This window comes from Chiloscyllium punctatum, chromosome 9, assembly GCF_047496795.1.
Source record: "Chiloscyllium punctatum isolate Juve2018m chromosome 9, sChiPun1.3, whole genome shotgun sequence".
In the NCBI taxonomy this organism is placed as follows: Eukaryota; Metazoa; Chordata; class Chondrichthyes; order Orectolobiformes; family Hemiscylliidae; genus Chiloscyllium; species Chiloscyllium punctatum.
Window position 1 is genome coordinate 54,989,784 of NC_092747.1, and position 21,744 is coordinate 55,011,527.

General features: G+C 41.3%; 1 protein-coding gene across 1 annotated transcript in view; it reads left to right on the top strand.

The window, feature by feature from the left end:
• The first annotated feature begins 426 nt into the window (after positions 1–426).
• Positions 427–21,744, top strand: part of uxs1 (UDP-glucuronate decarboxylase 1) — a 65,035-nt gene continuing 43,717 nt past the window's right edge. The window contains exons 1-3 of the mRNA XM_072577566.1: positions 427–552; positions 10,151–10,178; positions 19,660–19,708. Of these exons, the coding sequence (XP_072433667.1) occupies positions 459–552; positions 10,151–10,178; positions 19,660–19,708 (171 nt within the window). The 5' untranslated portion in view covers positions 427–458. The remainder of the gene's footprint in view (positions 553–10,150; positions 10,179–19,659; positions 19,709–21,744) is intronic.

The following is a 21,744-nucleotide window of genomic DNA, read 5'->3' on the forward strand; positions in this document are numbered from 1 at the left end:
CTCCTTAGATGCTGCCTGACCTGCTGTGTTTTTCCAGCAACACATTTTCAGCTCTGATCTCCACCATCTGCAGCCCTCACTTTCTCCTCCAAAAAAGAATCGTATGCATGATTTCAAGTGAAAAGTTTCAAATGAAATTCAGGGAAGTGAAAAGGCTTGCTTTATTAATATTATCTTCCCCAAAAAACACTATGCACAAAAAAAATTGTCTTACAACGTATTATAATGACATATCATGGCAATAAGATACAAAACTTAACGCCCCTCATTCACCTTATAATTCTGTCATGTCCCCTTCAGACTATCCTTACTGAACTAGGAGGACCAGATCTTGCGCTGGGAGGATCGAAGCTATCCCACAATGCCGTGATAACTTCGTGCGCTTGCGCGGCAATACCGGTTGGTTCACACATGCGCAGTAGATGCCCCACGAACCGAAGTCGTCTGGGTAGCGGAGGATGGTAAAGAAGCGTCTGGCGGCTCTGTTCAGTCATATCAACCGAAGAATGATAAAGTTTTTGATTGCACTTGCACTGCTTGCATACGTAGCATGTGAGTACGTGATTGGTTTATTATACAGAAGACCCAGAATCCCTCAGAAAATTAATCAAGGGTTGATTCCGAAAGGATAGGGAAATAAGGCTGGAAAATAATGGGGGAGAATGGAGTGGAGAGAGTTGAATCTGGGCGGTCGTATGTGGAGGATTGAGGGGGGAGGGGTGGAGGATTGAAGGGGGCTAGAGAACTGGGAGTAGGAGAATAGAGGGCAAAGGGTGCTGGAGAATGTCGTGCAGAATGTAGAGGGGGACAGATGCTGGCGAACCAGAGATTTGGGACGAGGGTGTGTTGGAGACGACAGAGTGAGTGGACATGAGAATGTGTGCGAAGAGCGAGGGTTGGTGGAGAATCGAGAGGATGATGGTTTGGGAGAATGGGGCATGGAGAGTGGGAGGGAGGCTGGGGTACTGCAGAAGATGAGTTTTGGAGACTAGCAGTAAGTTGTCACTGGAGAGGGGGTCATTGGAAGATTGGGGTATGGGCCATGGGAAAGTGGATGGACATGGGAAATCAAAGGGTGGCAGTATTGGAAGAATAGAGGATGGATATCTGGTGAGTTAGAGAAGAGACAGATGATACTGGGTAGAGAATAGGATTAAGGCCTGAATACAGGTGGAGGTCTGCACTTTCATGGGTTGAGAACCTAGTCCAGGGAATAGGAATGGGATAGATCAGAGTGGACAGAGAATAGAGGGCCAAGCATTACAGGGCAGAGAGTGAACAGGGAGAAAGTACTTTAAGACCATAAGAGAGAAGAGGTGCAAGCCAACCAGCATATTGAGAAAGCTCTGCCATTTGTGAGATAATGGATGGTCTGATAATCCTCAACTCTACTTTCCTGAATTACCCCTATAATCTTTGAGTCTCTTACTGACTTAAAAATCAGTCTATCTCAGCATTGAAAATATTTAAAGATCTAGTTCCAACAGTGGTCATCAATTTAAAAAAAAATCCACAGGAACTGTCCTTACAGGTGGTCATTCCTCCACTTTCTCTCAGGTAGGTGACCCCTAACTCTGTTACATTCTGTGATACGTTTCACACCCAATGAATTCCCTAAGGATCTAAATGCTTTTAAATAAAGTCATCTCTCATATTTCAAGCCCAAGCTACTTAACCTCCTCTAAGAACATTCCACCATCTCCGAAATCAACTTAATGAACCTTCTCTGGACTGCTTCTCGTGTTGCCTTAGATAGGGAGACCAAAACCATTCATCGTATTCCAGATGTATTCTAACAAGTACTTTGCATATTTTAGCAAGACATTCCTGTTCTTATACTCTTCCCTATTAAATAAAGGCAAATGGTCCTTTTGTCTTCCCTATTATCTGTTGAACTTGAATGATAGCTTTTCTGAATTTGTGCACAAGTGCTCCTAAATTTCTGTCTGCTTCAGCTTTTGAAATCTTTCTCCAGTTTGAATAATATTCAGCTCCTCTTTTCTTCCTGCCAAAGTGCACATCCTTACACTTTCTAACACACTATTTCAACTACCAGATTTTTGCCGAAGGACATAACCTGTCCATATCCCTCTGTAGACTCATCGTGTCATCCTCATCACCTGCTTTCCCACCTATTTTTGTGCCATCTACAAACTTTGTCAGAAGTACATTCATCTCTGTCACATAAGTCATTAATAATTGTGGCTCCATTACAGAATCCTGTACAGGTTCCCATCCTGAAAATACCTCTTGACCCCCATTTCTGTGCCTTCTAATATCAAATCCTCTACCTCTGCTAACACCATGGGTTCTTTTATTAAGTACCCTTTGTGCAGTACAAGTAGTTCTCCTATAACGCTGTTGTTGTGTTCCAGCGAAATCTTGCTTATGGACTAGGATAGACCACTCAACATTCTTGAGCAGGCAACCCAGACCATAACTTTGCAATTTGTTTTGGTAAGTGTACAGTGAGAATTACTCAGAATAAGCTAGCTAGATTGACTACTAGGTTTTAAAACAGAAATTTATTCACAATGAAACGCAAAGAACAGAATAAAAAACCCCTACAGAATTCAGTCTATCTAAACTAGACTTAGTTATGCTGTTCCGAATATATACAACAGTCCCAATAAGCAAACCCCCTTAAAACACCGTTAAAAATGGAATAGAAGATTACAGGTTGAAGTTAGAATGGCAGAAAGAGAGAGAGTTGCCACATATCTCAGTTGAACTCTTAACTAGTTCTGGATTGAACAGCTCAGCTAGAGAGTTGACCACTCCCCTTTCATTATACAGGTCACTTCTAAAACATGACCACTTTAGCTTGAAGTCTCTTCAGTTTACTTAGACACAAAATGGCCTTTCAATATCTTTTGATCTCTGTACCAAACCAGTATAATCTGAACTAGGAGCTGGTTTATGCCCCCTCTGGAAAAAAAAATCAAGGACGTAGTATTCTTGAGAAAGGAACAACTTTTAGAAAAAAAACGACCACATTTGTGACGCTTAATAGAAATAATGAGACCTATGGGAAAAGGGGGGGTTAGGAGGCAGACCAGCAAAGAAGAAGAAATTTCTTGTCATCTCTGTTTTAACTGGATGACCCCTTTGAGATTATGCCCTCTAGTTCTTGACTCACCCACAAGAGGAGTCAAGCTCTGTGTCTATTGAGTCAAATGTCACAGAATCACAGAAGTGTACTGGCACAGAAAGATGCCATTTGACCCATTGTGTCTGTACCAGATCTTCTGACAAGCATCATAACTTTGTACCATTCTCCTTCATTTTCCCAATATCCTTGCACAGTGGGTAATTACTTACATAGAAACGACACTCTCTTGAATGCTTCAATCGAACCTGCTTCCAGTACATTTCCAGCCAGGGCAGTCTATACCCAAACTATTCATTGCATGGAAACATATTTTTTCTTACCTCCATGTTTACTTCTTTCACAAATCACTTTTTAAATTATAACTAAAATATTGTAATAGCTTTCCTAATTACTTGTTGTACCTTGTGACAATGCTATGGCTTTAAGAGGGGTATTTTGTCGTAGTTTCTTACAGAGAGAGATTTGGGGAAAGGTGAAGGGCAGTCTGCAAACATAAACAGCTTGTTAAACTGTGGGCTTTTTGTAAAAGTTGGAACAACGGATGCAGCCTCAATGGGTCTGATCAAGCTCCCACCCACAGAACCAAAAATTTTAGGTTTAGTGTTCAGCAGTTGCTGTTGGGATCTTGAAGTGAAAGCTATTTATCCCTCTCTTAATTAGAGCCAAAAGCTGGGGATTCTCTTCTTACACTGCTGGATTGCATGTGAGGCAAAACCTGTTTACTGAATTTGCCTTTTGCCAAGGGTGTTGAATTGAATTAGCTTTATTATCACATGTACTCAAATGAGTACAGTGAAAAGTTTATAAGATGCCACTTAAAGCACCATCTTATGTGCAAGGTACCTAGGAACAGCTTCTTAAGTTACAACATTAGTTACAGTGTAACAATGTCATCAACACATAGTGTCATCTTAGGGACAGACTACGTAGGTACAATCCTTAGTTACTGAATAGAAAAATGAAGAAAAGAAGTTACAGCTATACACACTATAACCATAGGTCAGAAAAACATGAAGTTAAAAAGACAAACCTCACAGTTTCTCTCCCAACGGCTGTCTGCAGCAGACCAGCATAGGGGACCTCCACATGGTCTGATTGCTGGCTGCTGCCGATCCTGCTTCGGAGACTAGGAATCAGAAGGTAGGGTGTCCAAGGCTAAAAGAATGGAGGAAAAGAGGGGAAAAGAAAGGAACAGGCGGAACGGATGTGCTCTGGCTGGAGTGTCTTACTCCACCACCAACTTACCTGTGCATTTGAGATATTACTATATTGGAATAGTTAATTAGTAATAGTTATTGTATCTATTATTCTTTAAGTTTTTCAATATAGTTAAGATATTCAAAGTTTTTTCTTCTTTTGTATTTTAACAATAATGTTTGAATAAATTGTGTTTTGCTTAACATTGAGTAGTTTGATCAATCAAATTGTATTTGGAACACAGCACCTGACATTTACCTGTAAAATAAGAAAATATTAGGGTCAGGGCTACCTTCTTAACATATTTTGAGGGGATCTGGTCTAGTCCATAACAACCTGCAAATTAACCTTTTGTGATTCACACATCAAGGCACTTGCATCTCCCTGCATTTGAAATCTGTAATCTTTCACCATTTAGATAATATACTTGTTTTATATTCTTTCTGGCAAAATGGATGTTTCAGCATTTTCCCATGTTATACTCCCTTTGCTGCTGCTTTGCCCATCCTTTGAACCTGTCTATATCATTTTCTGGCACTGGATCTTCACAACTTACATTCCTACTTATCTTGGTCATTGCCAAATTAGGTAATCCAACCTTCTGTTCCCTTAGGTAAAAACAATGACTGCAGATGCTGGAATCCAGAGTTTAGATTAGAGTGGTGCTGGAAAAGCACAGCAGTTCAGGCAGCATCCGAGGAGCTGTTAGCTTCTGTTCCCTTATTTATATTAATTGTTACCTGCACTGATCTCTGTGGCACACCACTCATCATAGACTGTTAACTTGAAACAAACCTATTTATGCCTATTGTTGCTTCCTGTTAGCCAGTCAATCATCCCTCAATGCGCATATGCTGCCCCTCACACTGTGAACTTATTTCCTCAATAACCTTTGATGTGATTATTTAAGTTTCCAGAAGGCATTTGATAAATTCAGAATATCCATTAGTTTCCCATTCATCGTGTTTCCTCAGAGAAATCTGAGATTGGTATCGTGAACCAAATGCTCTGTTATAACGTTAATAATGTCTTCTAAAGTTAATCTGTGACAAATGATAAGCTGATTGGCCTATTCGTTTCTGCCTTTTGTGTCCCAAGTTACAATCATTATTGAGTTGGAGAATGGGACTAGCTCGGTAGCTCTCTGAGTTGAATGGCTTGCTTCTGTACTGTATAATTGTGATCATCTGCGAATCTAATTGGGCCATCCTGAATGAAGGGAGTTTTGGAAAATTAAAATAAATGCATCAACTATCTCACCAGCCCCTCTTTTTAAAAGATCCTTGTATTACCAGGAAACTTGTCATCCCACATCTCCCAAAGTTTGCTCAGTACTACTACTCAGGTTTTTGTGATTTTCCTGAGTTCCTCCATCTTTTCCATTTTCTGATTTATTATTGTTTCTGGATATCAATTGTCGAACTAAAGTGAAGATCGATGCAAAATACCTGTTCAATTCATCTGCCATTTTCTTATTTTCAATTATTAATTTTCTAGCCTTAATTTCTTTAGGAGCAATGCTCACTCTTAACTTTTTTTTTGCCAATATTTATGGAAGCTCTTTCTATCTGTCTTTATATTTCTGAATATCTCTCTTTTGCACACCAGTTTTACTTTGCTTATTTGTTTTTGGTCATTATTTTTTATATGTTGTCCTGCCACCTATATTTGCACAATTATATGCTTTGTCTTTTAAGTTTGATCTAACTCTTAATATTCCCAATTAACCACAGATGGTGATCTATCCCTTGGGATGTTTCTTGCTCTTTGTAATGTATATATAGAACCGTAGAAATGTTACAGCACAGAAGGGGGTTATTTGACCCATTCTGTCCACACCAACCCAAAGACACCCAGGTACCCTTTTTAATTCCATCATCTTGCACTTGGCCTAATGCCCTACAGCTTACAGCATTTAAGACACCGATACAAGTACTTTTTAGGTCTCTGCCTTTACCACCAACTCAGACATCGAATTCCAGCCCCTACCCTCTACATTTTAAAAAAAATGTTTTCCTCACGTCCTTTCTAATCCTTCTTCCGCTTAGCTTGGATCTATGACCCCTGCTCTTTGATATATTCTGAAATACTCCATTAAATATCTGCCACTCCATCTCTATTAACCTATACTTTACTTCATTTGCCAATTCACTTTAGCCATCCCTGCTTTCATGTCCTTATAATTGGTTTTATTTACATTTAAAACAATAGTCTCTAACCTACTCCTCTATCTCTCCGACTAAATGTATAATTCAATTATATGGTCATTGCTACTGACTCCGATGTCATTCACTAATCCTGTGTAACCGCACCTGCTGTGTGGTTGGCTCCAGAGCATGCTGTTCTGAGAAACTATCCTGAAAACATTGTAGGAATTCTTCATCTAGGTTACATTTGCCCATCTGATTTTTACTGTCTATATTTAGATGAAAATGACCCATGATTATCACATTGCCTTTCTGATGAGCTCTCATTATACACCAGCTGACCGTATAGTTTCTGTTCGTGGCCTATACACCACTCCTGTAGGGACTTCTTACCTGTGTAATTGCTTTTTTCAACCTAAACTGTTTCCCCACCTTGGCTTCTTGAACTTAAGTCATCCTCACTTGTGCTAATATCATAATTAACCAACAAAGCCACCCCTCAACCTATTCCTAGTTTCCTGTCTATCCAAAATGTCCCATAGCCTTCAAAGTTCAAGTCCCAATCCATGTCATCCTATATCATGTCTGTAATGGCTACCAGATTGTTCTTATTGTTATGCCTCACTGAAATAGTTTATTGGAAATCAAGCCCTGCTTTTCTCAGGATCATCACAAAAATTAAAAACTTCATCGAAGTCTGCAAAATTCTCCAAGCACCTGATTTTCAAATGCAGGTTGATGGTTGATAGAACACATGGACTGGGTTTCTTTATCTAACAAGATTATGGTTTATTACAGGTAAATAGATTCTAGCTACAGCTAAAATAATTATGAACAGTCAACATGTACCTAATTAAAATTCTAACTCCCTTATAAGCGTCCCCTTACACACAGACAGACACAGCTAGGGAAAAATGTGTATTATGAAGAGAGAGAAAACTGGGAAAGTAGTTCAGTGATCTCTATTCACAGGATTTGCTGAGGTCATTCTTGTGCCGATCACATTATTGCTTCTTGGTCTTTCTTTCATTTGGTTCCAGGAGGTACAGGATGACTGGTTCAAAATTATAAAATGTCTATGCCTTATTAAAAGTTACAGCAACTACCGAAGGAACTTTTTTTTTAAATAGGCAAAGTGCAGCTTTTATTGAAAGGAACAGAGAGCTCTCAAGTTTGGGAAATTTGATGGCTTCTCCTAATTCTGTTCACAGACCCAAGCTGTTAGGCTACCAGAAAACCGATCAGAGATTTTGGGAGGCAGAAGGCCTTCATTATTGCTCTGTGGACTAGTGTCCAATTTTCATTCAGTTACTTGTTGTCAGCAGAATCTCCATTTGTGTACACACTTAACTCCAGCTCATCTGCACCTTCTCTTATTCCATTTTTCCAGTAAGGTGCAGTATGTTGCAAGATTGAATAGGCTAGGGTAGAGAATGTTGAGAGATAATTTAATCGAGGTGTACAAAGTAATGAGGACTTGAGAGAGATGCATTAGAGCAGACATGATAGAAAGCGTTTTTCACTCGAAGGGTAGAGTGTGCCCAGAATTCTCTGCCCTGTTTGATGTTGAAACCCCCAACTCATGTCAAAAGGACTTGGATCTGCACCTAAAGTGCTGTAACCTGCAGGTTGGTAAGAGGGATTAAATGGTTGGCAATTTATTCAGCTGCTGCAAAGAGGATCTTTCTATGCTGTAATCTATGATTCTCACCAATACATTTCATGTGAGCATATGTAAACGTCTGTAGAAAATTGGCTGCCTATCATCACAGCTCAGTGTGATGCCTTTTCTCATGACAATGTAATGAATATGGTCAGCAATATAAAGCATTGGAACCCTTTGAGATCAGTAGTCAGGATAAACAGTTGTGTTCTGGCACTTTATGGCATATCATTTTTTTTAACAGCCGTTTGGACCAGTACGGACAAGCTTGCTGTAGTGTTTAGATCTTCTTTAGTGACTGTTTTCCTTCAAGTACAATCTAGTATTCCAAAACTCAAGGTAGTGTTGCATTAATTTCTCCAACTGTTTATTACTGTCAATGATCTTCCCTGCCTTTGTTTTCAATGATGCCATTTTATTTTGCTGTTCAAGCTGTCCATTTTTTGATCTCTCCTTACTATGCCATGGGCATCAGTATATACTGGTGGAGTTGTAACCAGTGGTCATTGGCATACTGCCAAGCAGTCTGTAGGAGTTGGCAGTGAGTAACCGTTAATGCATTCTGTGTCTTATGGATCGCTTTCATACTTAATGAGTGGACTGCTTGATCACACAGACAGGTTCCATCACTGCTGTTAGCAGTGAACCAGCCACCAGGTTTGTGTTTGTTTCCGTTCCTTATGCTGAGAATGCGGTTTTCCAGTTGGTACCTTGAACATCATTGATCAGAGGGAGAGACGGAGACTTTACTGCAACTTGAGACTTTGACTCACTGGGTTTGTGAAATAGAAACCCGGTCCAGAAAAAGTTGCAAGGCAGTCATCAATTAGCTTTTGGCTCTTCCAAAGACAGGATTTCCAGCAATTAAAGGTAATAAACCTCATCTCACAAATCCTTTAAACTTTTCTTCTGTATCTTGGGTTCAATAGCGTGGAAGTGTTCAGGCTACAGTTGATATTTTTGGAAATAAATTTATGTTCAATATATGCATTTTCTATTTGAACAACAACAATAAGCTATTACCAAAACTTCATGTCCCAGCTTCTGTTCTTAGTTCTATGGGCAGCATGGTGACATAAAACTCTGGTTCAATTCCAGCCTTGGGTGACTGTGTGGAGTTAGCATATTATCCCTGTGTTTGTGTGGTTTTTGTCTAGTTTACTCCCACAGTCCAAACCTAACATGGGCTTGGTGGATTAGCCACAGTAAACTGACTGTGTGGAGTTTGCACGTTCTCCCCGTGTCTGCGTGGGTTTCCTCCGGGTGCTCCGGTTTCCTCCCACAGTCCAAAGATGTGCAGGCCAGGTGAATTGGCCATACTAAATTCCACTTAGTGTTAGGTAAGGTGTAAATGTAGATGTAGGGGTATGGGTGGGTTACGCTTCGGCGGGGCAGTGTGGACTTGTTGGGCCGAAGGGCCTGTTTCCACACTGTAAGTAATCTAATCTAATCTAATCTAATCTAATCTAATCTAAACTATTATCTTGTATATGAAGAATTATATTTTCTTTCTGTACATCTCAACCTCTTAATGTAAAGTGGTTTGTATAAAACCAATAAATTACGGATCATATCCACCCAAAAGTCTTAAGTTTTGTTTCATCCTTTATTCAAGAAATTCTTGCGCAGTTGGATTATAAACCTAACTTAAAAGGTGATTCAAAATCTAAATATAGTCTTTCTTACAATATTTAAGTTTTTTCTGTTTTAGTTGTACCATTTGCCGTAGAGTACAATTGATTCTTTCACGAGCTGACATTGTGGATTCAGTAGAGAGATGAGACATGCTCTATAGTCCAGTAGGTGATTTTATCTAATGCAATTCCCTTCATTTATCAAGGGCCTTGAATTATCAGCTCCACCATCAAAGGCCTGGTTGTCAAAAAACAAATTAAAAAGTCAGTTACACATTTAAGTTGCTGGATCAGTGCACCTGGAGATTTCTAAAATGTAAACTATCAAAAGCAAGATTTGCAATATGATTTATATGCATTACTATTACTGAAATATGTATTTTGTTTCTTTTTACAGCTGTTTGGGGAAATTTTGTCAGTATGAGGTAATGTATAATTTGCATGTTTTTCCTACAAATTTGTGAACACTTATGTCTCTTATAAGAAATGTAGCAACCACTAGATATTCAAACTTATGCTTAACATGAAATATTTGCTAAGTTTGAAGTGAAATGGTGGAACTTATTGTGCTTTCCACAGCAGTGTTTCCTAGTAAGGCAAATACATATCTGACAATTTAATAGGTAGTTTTGCTCAACCCAAGTAACTTTGTTCTATGCACAAGTCCAAATTATGCATTTCAGGATACACATGTTAATGGTAAGTGAATCCAATTATAGAATTAATACTTAACCTGTATTCAATTAATAGTATATTTGTAACATGTGTAACTAATGTCTCAGCAATTGAGACTGTTCAAAGTGAGGTATCCATGCCCCCATCCTTTATAATCTTTAAAGTTTGTAAATGCATTGTTCCTTCAGTCAGTTTCACTGGAGGCATCTCCAGAACTTAGTTCGCTTTACTGTGCAGGTGTTGCAGCAGAGGTTGTCATCGGCCTGCATTGCAGTGCCAATGTTATTAGGTGAATGCAGTATGTTTTCATTAAAGAACAAAGAAAATTACAACACAAGAACAGGCCCTTTGGCCCTCCAAGCCAGTGTCGATCCAGATCCTCTACCTAAACCTATTGCCTATTTTCTAAAGGAGCTCTGCTCCCTCTCCATTCATGTATCTAGTGAGTTTTGAGGAGATTTGTAGCTCAGGTTGAAGTTCTGGAGGCAAGTTTGCTTGCTGAGCTGGAAAGTTCATTTTCAGATATTTTGTCACCATACGAGGTAACATCAGTGAGCCACCAGTGACGTACTGGTGTTAGTGACCCACTTTCTATTTATGTGATTAGGTTTCCTTGGGTTGGTGATATCATTTCCTGTTATGGTGTCAGTTCCTGTTCTTTTTCCTCAGAGGGTGGTAAATGGGATCCATGTTGATGTGTTTGTTGATAGTTCTGGTTGGAATGCCATGCTTCTCAGAATTCTCATGCTTTTTGACTTCTCCTAGGATGGATGTGTTGTCCCAGTCAAAGTGGTCTCCTTCCTCATCTGTACATAAGGATACTAGTGAGAGTGGGACATGTCATTTTGTGACTAGTTGATGTTCATGTATCCTGGTGGCTATTTTCTGCCTGTTTGTCCAATGCAGTGTTTGTTACAGTTCTTGCACAGTATTTTGTAAGTGACATTAGTTTCGCTTGTTCTTTTGTATCATTTACAAAAAGAATGATAAATGTAAAGAACAGGAAATGACATCACCAACCCAAGGAAACCTAAACACATAGAAAGTGGGTCACTAACACCAGTGCTTCACCAGAGGCTCACTGATGTTACCTAGTATGGTGATAAAACGTCTGAAAATGAACCTTCCAACTCAATGAGCAAACTTACCTCCATTCTTTTATTTATCTGTCAAAGTGATACTATTGTGGCCCCCTTTACCACTTCCACTGACAATGCGTTCCAGGCACCCACCACCCTCTGCGAAAATAACTTTCCATGTATATCTCCTTTAAAAACTTTTCCCCTCACTTTGAATTTGTGACCCCCTTGTAAATGAGTTCCCCACTCTGGGGAAAAAGTTTCTTGCTATCCAACCTCTGTCTATACCTCTCATGATTTTGTAGACCTCAATTAGGTCCCTCCTCAACCTCCATTATTCCAATGTAAACTCATCATAATCTACTCAAACTCTTCATAGACAGTGCCCTCCATACCAGGTAACATCCTAGTGAACATCCTCTGCACCCTGTCCAAAGATCCACATACTTCGGTAATGTGGGCTTAAAAATGTGTTGCTGGAAAAGCACAGCAAGTCAGGCAGCATCAAAGGAACAGGAGAACTGACATTTTGGACATAAGCATGTTTCTTCAGGCATGTCCTCATTCCTGAAGAAGGGAATATGCTGTGGTTCTGTTCACCGCACTGGGAATTTGTGTTGCAGACGTTTCGTCCCCTGTATAGGTGACATCCTCAGTGCTTGGGAGTCTCCTGTGACTCCGGCATTTGTAGTGGTTTGAATCTGCTGCTTCCGGTTGTCAGTTCCAGCCGTCCGTTGCAGTGGTCGGTATATTGGGTCCAGGTCGATGTGCTTATTGATTGAATCTGTGGATGAGTGCCATGCCTCTAGGAATTCCCTGGCTGTTCTCTGTTTGGCTTGTCCTATAATAGTAGTGTTGTCCCAGTCGAATTCATGTAACAGTGCCGTTACATCGAATGAAACCATGTCCCCGCTGATCAGGTGTTTGAGTTTCTGCTGTAGTTCTTTAGCCAGTTTGTGTGATGGTGTCCCTGGTAGTGATACTATGGGTCTGAGTGGATCTGATCAGCGGATCCAGACACTCTATACAATCAACACAGGAAATCTTGGACATCAGAAATATACACATAGACAAGGAAGAAACCATGGTCTAATTCGATGTAACAGCACTGTTCACCTCTATTGACAAAACTCTAGCCAGAGAAACAATAGCCAACCTGCTGGACATACAGAACAGACAACAGGACGTTGAACCTATCAACAAAGACGGCATACTCAAACTATTGGACCTGTGCCTCACAACACACTTCACAACCAAATATATGAACAAATCAACGGCACACCCATGGGCTCACCCATCTCTGGACTCAGCAGAAGCGGTAATGCAAAGATTAGAACAAACAGTCTTACCGCAAATTCAACTCAAATTCTGGGTCAGATATGTAGATGACACCTTTGTAATAATTAAAAACACAGAAATAGAGAACACACACCGGATCATCAACACCACACTCACAGGAATCCGATTCACTAGAGAGGAAGAAAAGGACAACCAACTTCCATTCCTAGACGTGATGGCACAGAGAACACCTAACGGAGAATTCACCACAAAGGTATACAGGAAAGCCACACACACAGACCAAGTCCTGGGCTATGAAAGCAACCATCCCAACACACACAAAAGAAGTTGTATCAAGACACTATTCAAAAGGGCCACAACACACTGCAGCACATCAGAACTGCAAAAAGAGGAAGAAGAACACCAATACAATGTATGGACCAAAAACGGATACCCGCGCAATTTCATCAACAGATGCTGAAGGGAAAGACAATGGAACGAGGACATGCCACAACCCAAAAGACTAGCCACGCTACCATACATCAAGAGCATTTCTGAACTGACAGCCAGACTCCTGCGACCACTAGGACTCATAACAGCACACAAACCAACAGCCACTCTCAGACAACAACTCACCAGGACAAAGGACCCGATACCCAGCATGAGCAAAACCAATGTAGTGTACAAAATCCCATGCAAGGACTGCACAAAACACTACATAGGACAAACAGGAAGACAGCTAACGATCTGCATCCATGAACACCAACTAGCCACGAAATGACACGACCAGCTATCCTTAGTAGCCACACATGCAGATGACAAGCAACATGAATTCGACTGGGACAACACTACTATTATAGGACAAGCCAAACAGAGAACAGCCAGGGAATTCCTAGAGGCATGGCACTCATCCACAGATTCAATCAATAAGCACATCGACCTGGACCCAATGTACCGACCACTGCAACGGACAGCTGGAACTGACAACCGGAAGCGGCAGATTCAAACCACTACAAATGCTGGAGGAAAGATCACAGAAGCGCTTCACATGAGCCTCCCAAGCACTGAGGTTATCACCTAGACAGGGGACGGAACATCTGCAACATAAATTCCCAGCTCGGCGAACAGAACCACAACAATGAGCAACCGAGCTACAAATCTTCTCAAACTTTGAAACACTCCAACTTCGGGCTTATGCCCGAAACGTCGATTCTCCTGTTCCTTTCATGCTGCCTGACCTGCTGCGCTTTTCCAGCAACACAGTTTGAAGCTCTGATCTCCAGCATCTGTAGTCCTCACTTTCTCCTCATACTTTGGTAATGTGGCAACCAGAACTGTATGCAGTATTCCAAATGTGGCTGAACCAAAGTCTTATATAACTGAGATATGATCTACCAACTCTTGTACTCAATATCCTGTCTGAAGGAAAGCATTCAGAATGCCTTCTTGACCACTCCATTACCACCTTGAGGGTACAATGGACTTGAACTCCCAGGTCTTTGTTCATCAATTTTCCCAAGTACTTTTCCATTTGCTGTATAGTTCATTCTTGAATTAGATCTTCCAAAATGCATCACCTTTCATTTGCCCAGATTGAATTCCATCTGCCATTTCTCTGTCCAACTCTCCAATCTATCTATATTCTGTATTCGGACAGTCCCCTTCACTATCTGCTACTCCACCAATCAATAGAAAACTACTGTTATGAAAGGGTTACAAGTTAAACTGTTGATGCCTTTAGGCAGATTGATGTACTACAGGTTTTCACTGTGCTTGCTGACTTGAACAGCAGAGCAGGTTGGACATTTGCCAAATGGGTTAATTTATGTAGTCATAACATGTCATCTCTGTAAAACTGTAGAAATGAAACAGCACAGGAGACCATTTAGCTCATCTTATCCATATTGACCCAAAGACACTAGATGCCCTTTTTAATCCTGTCTTCTTGCACACAGCCCTGCAGCTGACAGCACTTAAGATCCAGTTATGTCTTGAAGAAAGTAGGGACTTCTGAGTCCCAACAACTGAGGCAGTTAATTCTAAACACCCACCATCTTCTAAGTAAAAAATCCTTGCATCCTCTCAAATCCTTCTGCCACTTAACTTGAATCGATGATCCCTGGTTTTTGAACAAACTGTCTCCCACTGATATACCACATATCCTTTAGCAGTCTTAATCAGTCCACTTCAGTTAAAATTTGCCTTTCCCCAGTTTAGAACGGTCACTCCTGATTTGTCCCTTTTCATATTAAATCTAATTGAATTGTGGTCACTATCCCCAATATGGCTGCCCACTGTCACTTCATTCACTTGCTCATTTTCACTTCCCCAGAATGAAATCCAGAGTTTTGTCTTCTCTCATTGGCCTTGTTGTTTTGTTCAAAAAGTCTTGGTTAGAGTATGTGATTTTTTTTCCGCACACAATTCATTTGTATATTGTCAGAAAGCCAGTTGATACTGGGATAGTTAAAGTCTCCTACTATTATTGCCCACATTCCTACAGAGAAATTTGTGTACAAGTATGTTCTTCTACCTCCCTTACTGAGAGAATCTATAGTATATTCCTAGTGGTGTGATTGACCTTACTTCCAAGCAAACCAAAATGTCATTTGCTAGTACTGCATCTCTTCACTCTGAATCATTCTTAAACCAGTACAGCTACCATCTCTTTTGTCATCTAACTGCCTGAATTTTGCCCCTTTAGCCAAGTTTGTTAGCAATGTCAGTACTGCCATGTATCCGTGCCCTTAATTCACCTGCCTTTGTAGTGCCCTTGCATTGAAGTGTAAAAAGCTCAACCCATCAATTTCCTTTACTAGATGATTTTTTGATTCTCCTTTCACGTCACTGACTACATCACTAATGCTCTACCTCCCATTATCCTGATAGAGTCCTGGCCCATCTAAGTCTACATGTTGCTTCCCATTCCTTCCGTACAAGTTTAACACTTTCCCAGTGGAACAGAGAAAACCACCACAGGGTTATTTGCCCTAGCTCTGCCCAGGCTCAAGCTGTCAAGCTGTACAGGCCCCACCTTCCCTAGAAACAGTCCTAATGACTCAAGAATCTAAACCCCTGTCTGGTACACCATTTCTCCAGCTATTAATTCATCTGATGTATCCTCTTATTTTTGCTGTCACTAGTATGTGGTGCTGGGAGGAATCCTGAGATTACTGTGATATATCTCCAGGCTTCTAATAGTCAGCTTTCACATATTCATCTCTTTGTTTACCTAGAGAATTTTTAGCTAGGTGTACCATGACTACCAGCTGTTCACTCTCCCACTCCACAATGTCCTGCAGCCACTCTGATACATCCCTGAGCCTGGCATCAGTGAGGTAACATACCATCTGGGATTCACATCTGCAGCCACAAGTGAACGTCTGTATCCCTTAGTGTTGAATTCCCTATGTCAGTAGCAACCCCCCCCCCCCCACACCCAAAAGTCTCCAAAGCAGAATAAGGGGAATGACCACAGGTCGGTGCATTTTCTTCCAGAGCCTTTTACTTCCTCTGATAGTCACCCATTCCCTATCTGCCAGTGTAATCCTCACCTGCAATGTGACCACCATGAAGCGATCACTAGGTTAGATTACTTACAGCATGGAAATAGGCCCTTCGGCCCAACAAGTCCACACCGACCGGCTGAAGCGTAACCCAACCAGACCCACTCCCTTACATTTATCCCTTCACCTAACACTATGGGCAATTTAGCATGGCCAATTCACCTAACCTGCACATTTTTAGATTGTGGGAGGAAACCGGAGCACCCGGAGGAAACCCATGCAGACACGGGGAGAACATGCAAACTCCACAGAGTCGGCTGAGGCAGGAATTGAACCCATGTCTCTGCCGCTGTAAGGCAGCAGTGCTAACCACTGTGCCGCCCATCAGGTTGCAGGACACATTCAGTTTTTACGTCTAACTTGGCTCATGTTTTGCAATAGTTCTATCCATTCCAGTAGTAGACCACTGCTCACCTCATTTGCGACCAGAAATTCTCAGACTAGTTCATATTGTTCGTCTAAGTGAAGTCAGTCACAGCAGAAGTAATGCACTGCAAAGTCATAGCAGTGATCCTCAATTGAAGGCTTGATAAGCCACAAATATTCCATAATACACAACAAACCACTCCCAGTAATCACCTCCTGACTCTCCAGGTTTGGGTCTGCACTCCAGTATTTTAATGTTACAGGTTGTTGTAAGGCTCGTTCTAACAACTGCACTAGATAGTTTGTCTGGGCATCAGTGAGGGGAAATCTTTCACACAGATCTCCTTCTGTCACCATGACAGATTTATTCCTGCCATTTAGTCACTTCAGGTGATAAAATTGTACAGCACAGTGCAAACAGATCTTGGGTGGCATTTTGTATTTGAAGTGTCCTTCGGGGACACTGAGTAAATTGGGCTGGTTTTTCCTTATGATCTGGGGCTTGATTCATTGTCATTCTCATTACTTAGGGCTTCCAAGGGACAAACTCCAATTGTTGGTTCCTGATAGTCATCAGCGGCTGTGGGGTTTGGTAACTGCGATATTGGAAACCACAATTGGGGACCAATTTGGAGTCCACTAACCCCAGTACAAAGATCAGATGGTACCGGTTTTCTGGTTTTTATTTTTACCCATTCAGCCACACTGGATCCTTCGGGAGCCTGATACGGTGGGTCTACGGGAGGTTCTGACAATCTAGGGTAATGCCCCATTCCTCATCTCTATTGGCAACACTATGTTTTAACTCTTCTTGTCTAGTTTTCTCAGCCTTGGTGTCTTTACACTTTCTCCTGTTTGTGAATGGGTAGACTGAAGGTGAAAAAGCAGTCAGCTTTTAACATCTCCCAGCTTTTGGGAGTTCCATCTGCTGTACCTACCTCTATCCCATGCATTATTCCTCCAAATGACCAAGGTATCTTTCTGTTTACTATCAGTAGTATCTTTCAATTCTTTAATGGAAGATTTCCACTTTTTCCCAACAATTTCTTTTCCAAGTAGTAATTAAACAGGTTAACTGCCTGTTCACATCCCAGGTACTGCCCATTTGTCCCCTGGATAGTTTATGTGCAGCATTTAACTTCAGGAAGTCATTTTCCTGATCAGGTTTTCTCATGTTCCGAAGGGGAGTTCCCTTTCTAGTTACCTAGAGGGATTGTCCCATTATACTCCCTTGCTGCACTATAAACAAGTTTCAACTGGCCATATGAATATTGCAGAGGTGGTTGAGAAATTTACCAAGCCTTCCCTTGTCCTCATATTGTATCATAATTTCAGCCAGCCATGTTTAAAGGAAGCAGCTTTCCAAACCGAATCAGTCAGGTAGTTGCAACCACTTCCCTGACCATGGTCCCCAGTCCCAACTCTTTATCTCAGTAAAGAATGTAAAATAGCCAATGGTACCCCACAGCAACCTAGACCAACCTTGTAAAAAATGCTTTACCTTATAATCCTGGTCCAGGTGGTTTACTCAGTCCCTTCAAAAGGTACCAGCCTCACTGGACAATGGGCAGAACACAAGGAGTGGTCTGAGGTAAAATACCTCGGGGAGCCCTATTACTAATGCCCAATTCAAACTCTGTCACTTATTCAGCCCAGAGTAACAGTTCTACTGTTGGCATCCGCGACATAGTACCAAAATGTTGACCACACAAAACTTTAATTAACCTCCTATTTTAGCTTAGCCAGCAAAGAGGTTCAGAGTTAACACCAGAGTAACAGTCAAGTTCTCACTTGATGGGCCCTTGTCAGACCTTTGTGTATAGCATAAAAGCAGTACAGTTTATAGCTCTCATCTCTCAACCCATAATTGTCACATGGGTCATAAACAGTGCAGCTGACAATGCTGCAGTAGAGAAAGTAGCTCAAGCCCCAGCTGCAACCTTCAACTTGTGCAGACACAGACCCACATTTTAAAATTTATGGTACATTGTTGATTCAGCAAAACTTTTTACTGTTGCTTCCCCAGTACTTTATCATTTCAACTTCACCTATTCCCTGTGTTCACCCAACTCCAAAGCAATCTCATTTAGCCAAGCAGCACCACCATTGCCTCCTTTTTATAGGGCTCAACAACAATGCTTCTGAACTGGATCAGACCAGTTGCTCAGTTAACCAGCTTCACCTGAGGGTGAACCAGCTGTCTCTGGTTCTAGAAATGCAACTAAAACTACACCCAGTCAAACAGAGCAGCTTTTAGTTAATAGATTAAAGAACCAATTTAGCTTGAAAATTAGCCTTGAAATGGTTTAATAACTACTTACCCCTTGTAACTCCTTTTTTACCCAGCTCCAAATCATCTGTTTAGTTAAGCAGCACTCAAGCAGAACTAAATAGAGCCTCAGACAAATAAGACTTGTTGAACTTGATGCAAAGTTCATGCGGCTATGTTTTTGAAGAGGTCTTGTAACTACTGTTGTGCAGGCACAATGAGCAAGCAGCCCCTTTCTGCACCATGATAATTCTATAATCTATTTTTTTAATTAACCTGTTTAGATATGTTATATATCTGTGGAACAGGTGGGACTTGAACCTGGGCCTCTTAGTTTAGAGGTAGGGGTACTAACATGAGAGGACCCCCAACAATTCTGTAATACTATGCTACCAAATTCAATGTGCTTGAGTGTTAATTGCTGATATAAATCCTGCTCGGCGTCCCCAACTTTTAGCTTCAACTGTTTTTCTTTTATGTGAAGATTACAGTATAAATGTACTTTGAAATTTTGGTTAGTTATTAGTTGCTAAAGTGTTGAAGGAGAGTTATTATTTTAGTAGTATCTTTTAATTCTGGGGGGAAAAAATGCAAGAACATTCAGTTGAATATTTAGTGTGCCGCTTGAGTTGAAAGAGGTATTCAGTTTTTTTTTCTATTTGCTTTTGTATAGGTCATTGCAAGAAGAAGGTGAACAAAAAGTTGAAAGGAAAATAGAGGAGGTTTGTTAATTGCTTTTTGTTCAATACCGAAATAAAGAGAGTGGTAATTAGTTTACTGGATGTTTGAGCTTTCTGAAGGATTCCATGTTTTTGCAATGTGACTAATCATCCGCTGACATTTCCGCCACCCCCAAAAAGACCCCACGACCAGGGATATATTTCCCTCCCCACCCCTTTCCGCCTTCGGCAAAGACCGTTCCCTCTGTGACTACCTGGTCAGGTCCACGCCCCCCCCCTACAACCCACCCTCCCATCCTGGCACTTTCCCCTGCCACCGCAGGAACTGTAAAACCTGCGCCCACACCACCTCCCTCACCTCTATCCAAGGCCCTAAAGGAGCCTTCCACATCCATCAAAGTTTTACCTGCACATCCACTAATATCATTTATTGTATCAGTTGCTCCCAATGCGGTCTCCTCTACATTGAGGAGACTGGGCGCCTCCTAGCAGAGCGCTTTAGGGAACATCTCCGGGACACCCGCACCAATCAACCACACCACCCCGTGGCCCAACATTTCAACTCCCCCTCCGATTCTGCCAAGGACATGGAGGTCCTGGGCCTCCTTCACTGCCGCTCCCTCACCACCAGACGCCTAGAGGAAGAAAGCCTCATCTTCCTCCTTGGAACACTTCAACCCTAGGGCATCAATGTGGACTTCAACAGTTTTCTCATTTTCCCTTCCCCCACCTCACCCTAGTTCCAAACTTCTAGCTCAAAACTGTCCCCATGACTTGTCCGGACTTGTCCTACCTGCCTATCTCCTTTTCCACCTATCCACTCCACCCTCTCCTCCCTGACCTAACACCTTCATCCCCTCCCCCACTCACCCATTGTACTCTATGCTACTTTCTCCCCACCCCCACCCTCCTCTGCCTTATCTCTCCACGCTTCAGGCCCACTGCCTTTATTCCTGATGAAGGGCTTTTGCCCGAAACGTCGATTTCGCTGCTCCTTGGATGCTGCCTGAACTGCTGTGCTCTTCCAGCACCACTAATCCAGAATCTGGTTTCCAGCATCTGCAGTCATTGTTTTTACCACCAAGATATTATTCCACCCAGTTGCCTTGAAGGCTTAAGCAGAACTCACCTGGTGTGAAACTGGTCTAAATACATGTAGACTAGTTAGGGTCGACAGGTTTCCATTCTGGGAATATTATAATAACCAGTTTGCTTCTCTGACAATCTGGAAGCTTTAAAGACATTTATTTTTTGAAACACAGAACTTGCTGTAGTAGAATTTGAACTTGGGACATTTATTAATCTGAGTGCTATCTGAATTCATTTTCTTAAATTTGCTTTTTTGTAAATTAAGATGCAAATTGCACTGCAGTTCTGCTTTTGGGTTGCAAGTATATTTCTTCAAGAAAATATCATTTTAGGTTTAATAATCATAAAGTAGATATTTTTAATTAACTTGTTCAGATGTGTTATGACAAATCTCTGGAGCAGATGGGATGCAAACCAGCCCTTTTGGCTCAACGTTAGGGACATCACCACTGTGCCTCTAGATCCTTTATGAATATAAAGCATATTTATGTAAATATGATTTAATTAGTTATTTCTCCCCATATGAATTGGTGAATTCTGTTAGTATTTGCACACTCATTTAATTGAATGCACTCAATCAGTTTCTGCACAGGTTTAAATAATTGGTTCTGTACCTTGGCATGACCTTAACTTCTCACATGCAGAATCTTTGAGGTGGTCTTTCTTAGTTTACTTACTTTCATTCTTGGCCCTGTTTGTTGCTGTATGGTGCTCTCTAGGAGACTCTTTGCCTGTCCATTCAACCTGTAGCTTACTCCCCTGATAGTCCTTATTGCTGGCCCTTTACCACGTCATGACTTGACATTATAGTTTGAGTCTGGATTAGTGGTGCTGGAAGAGCACAGCAGTTCAGGCAGCATCCAAGTAGCTTCGAAATCAACGTTTCGGGCAAAAGATATTCCTGATAAAGGGCTCTTGCCTGAAACGTCGATTTCGAAGCTACTTGGATGCTGCCTGAACTGCTGTGCTCTTCCAGCACCACTAATCCA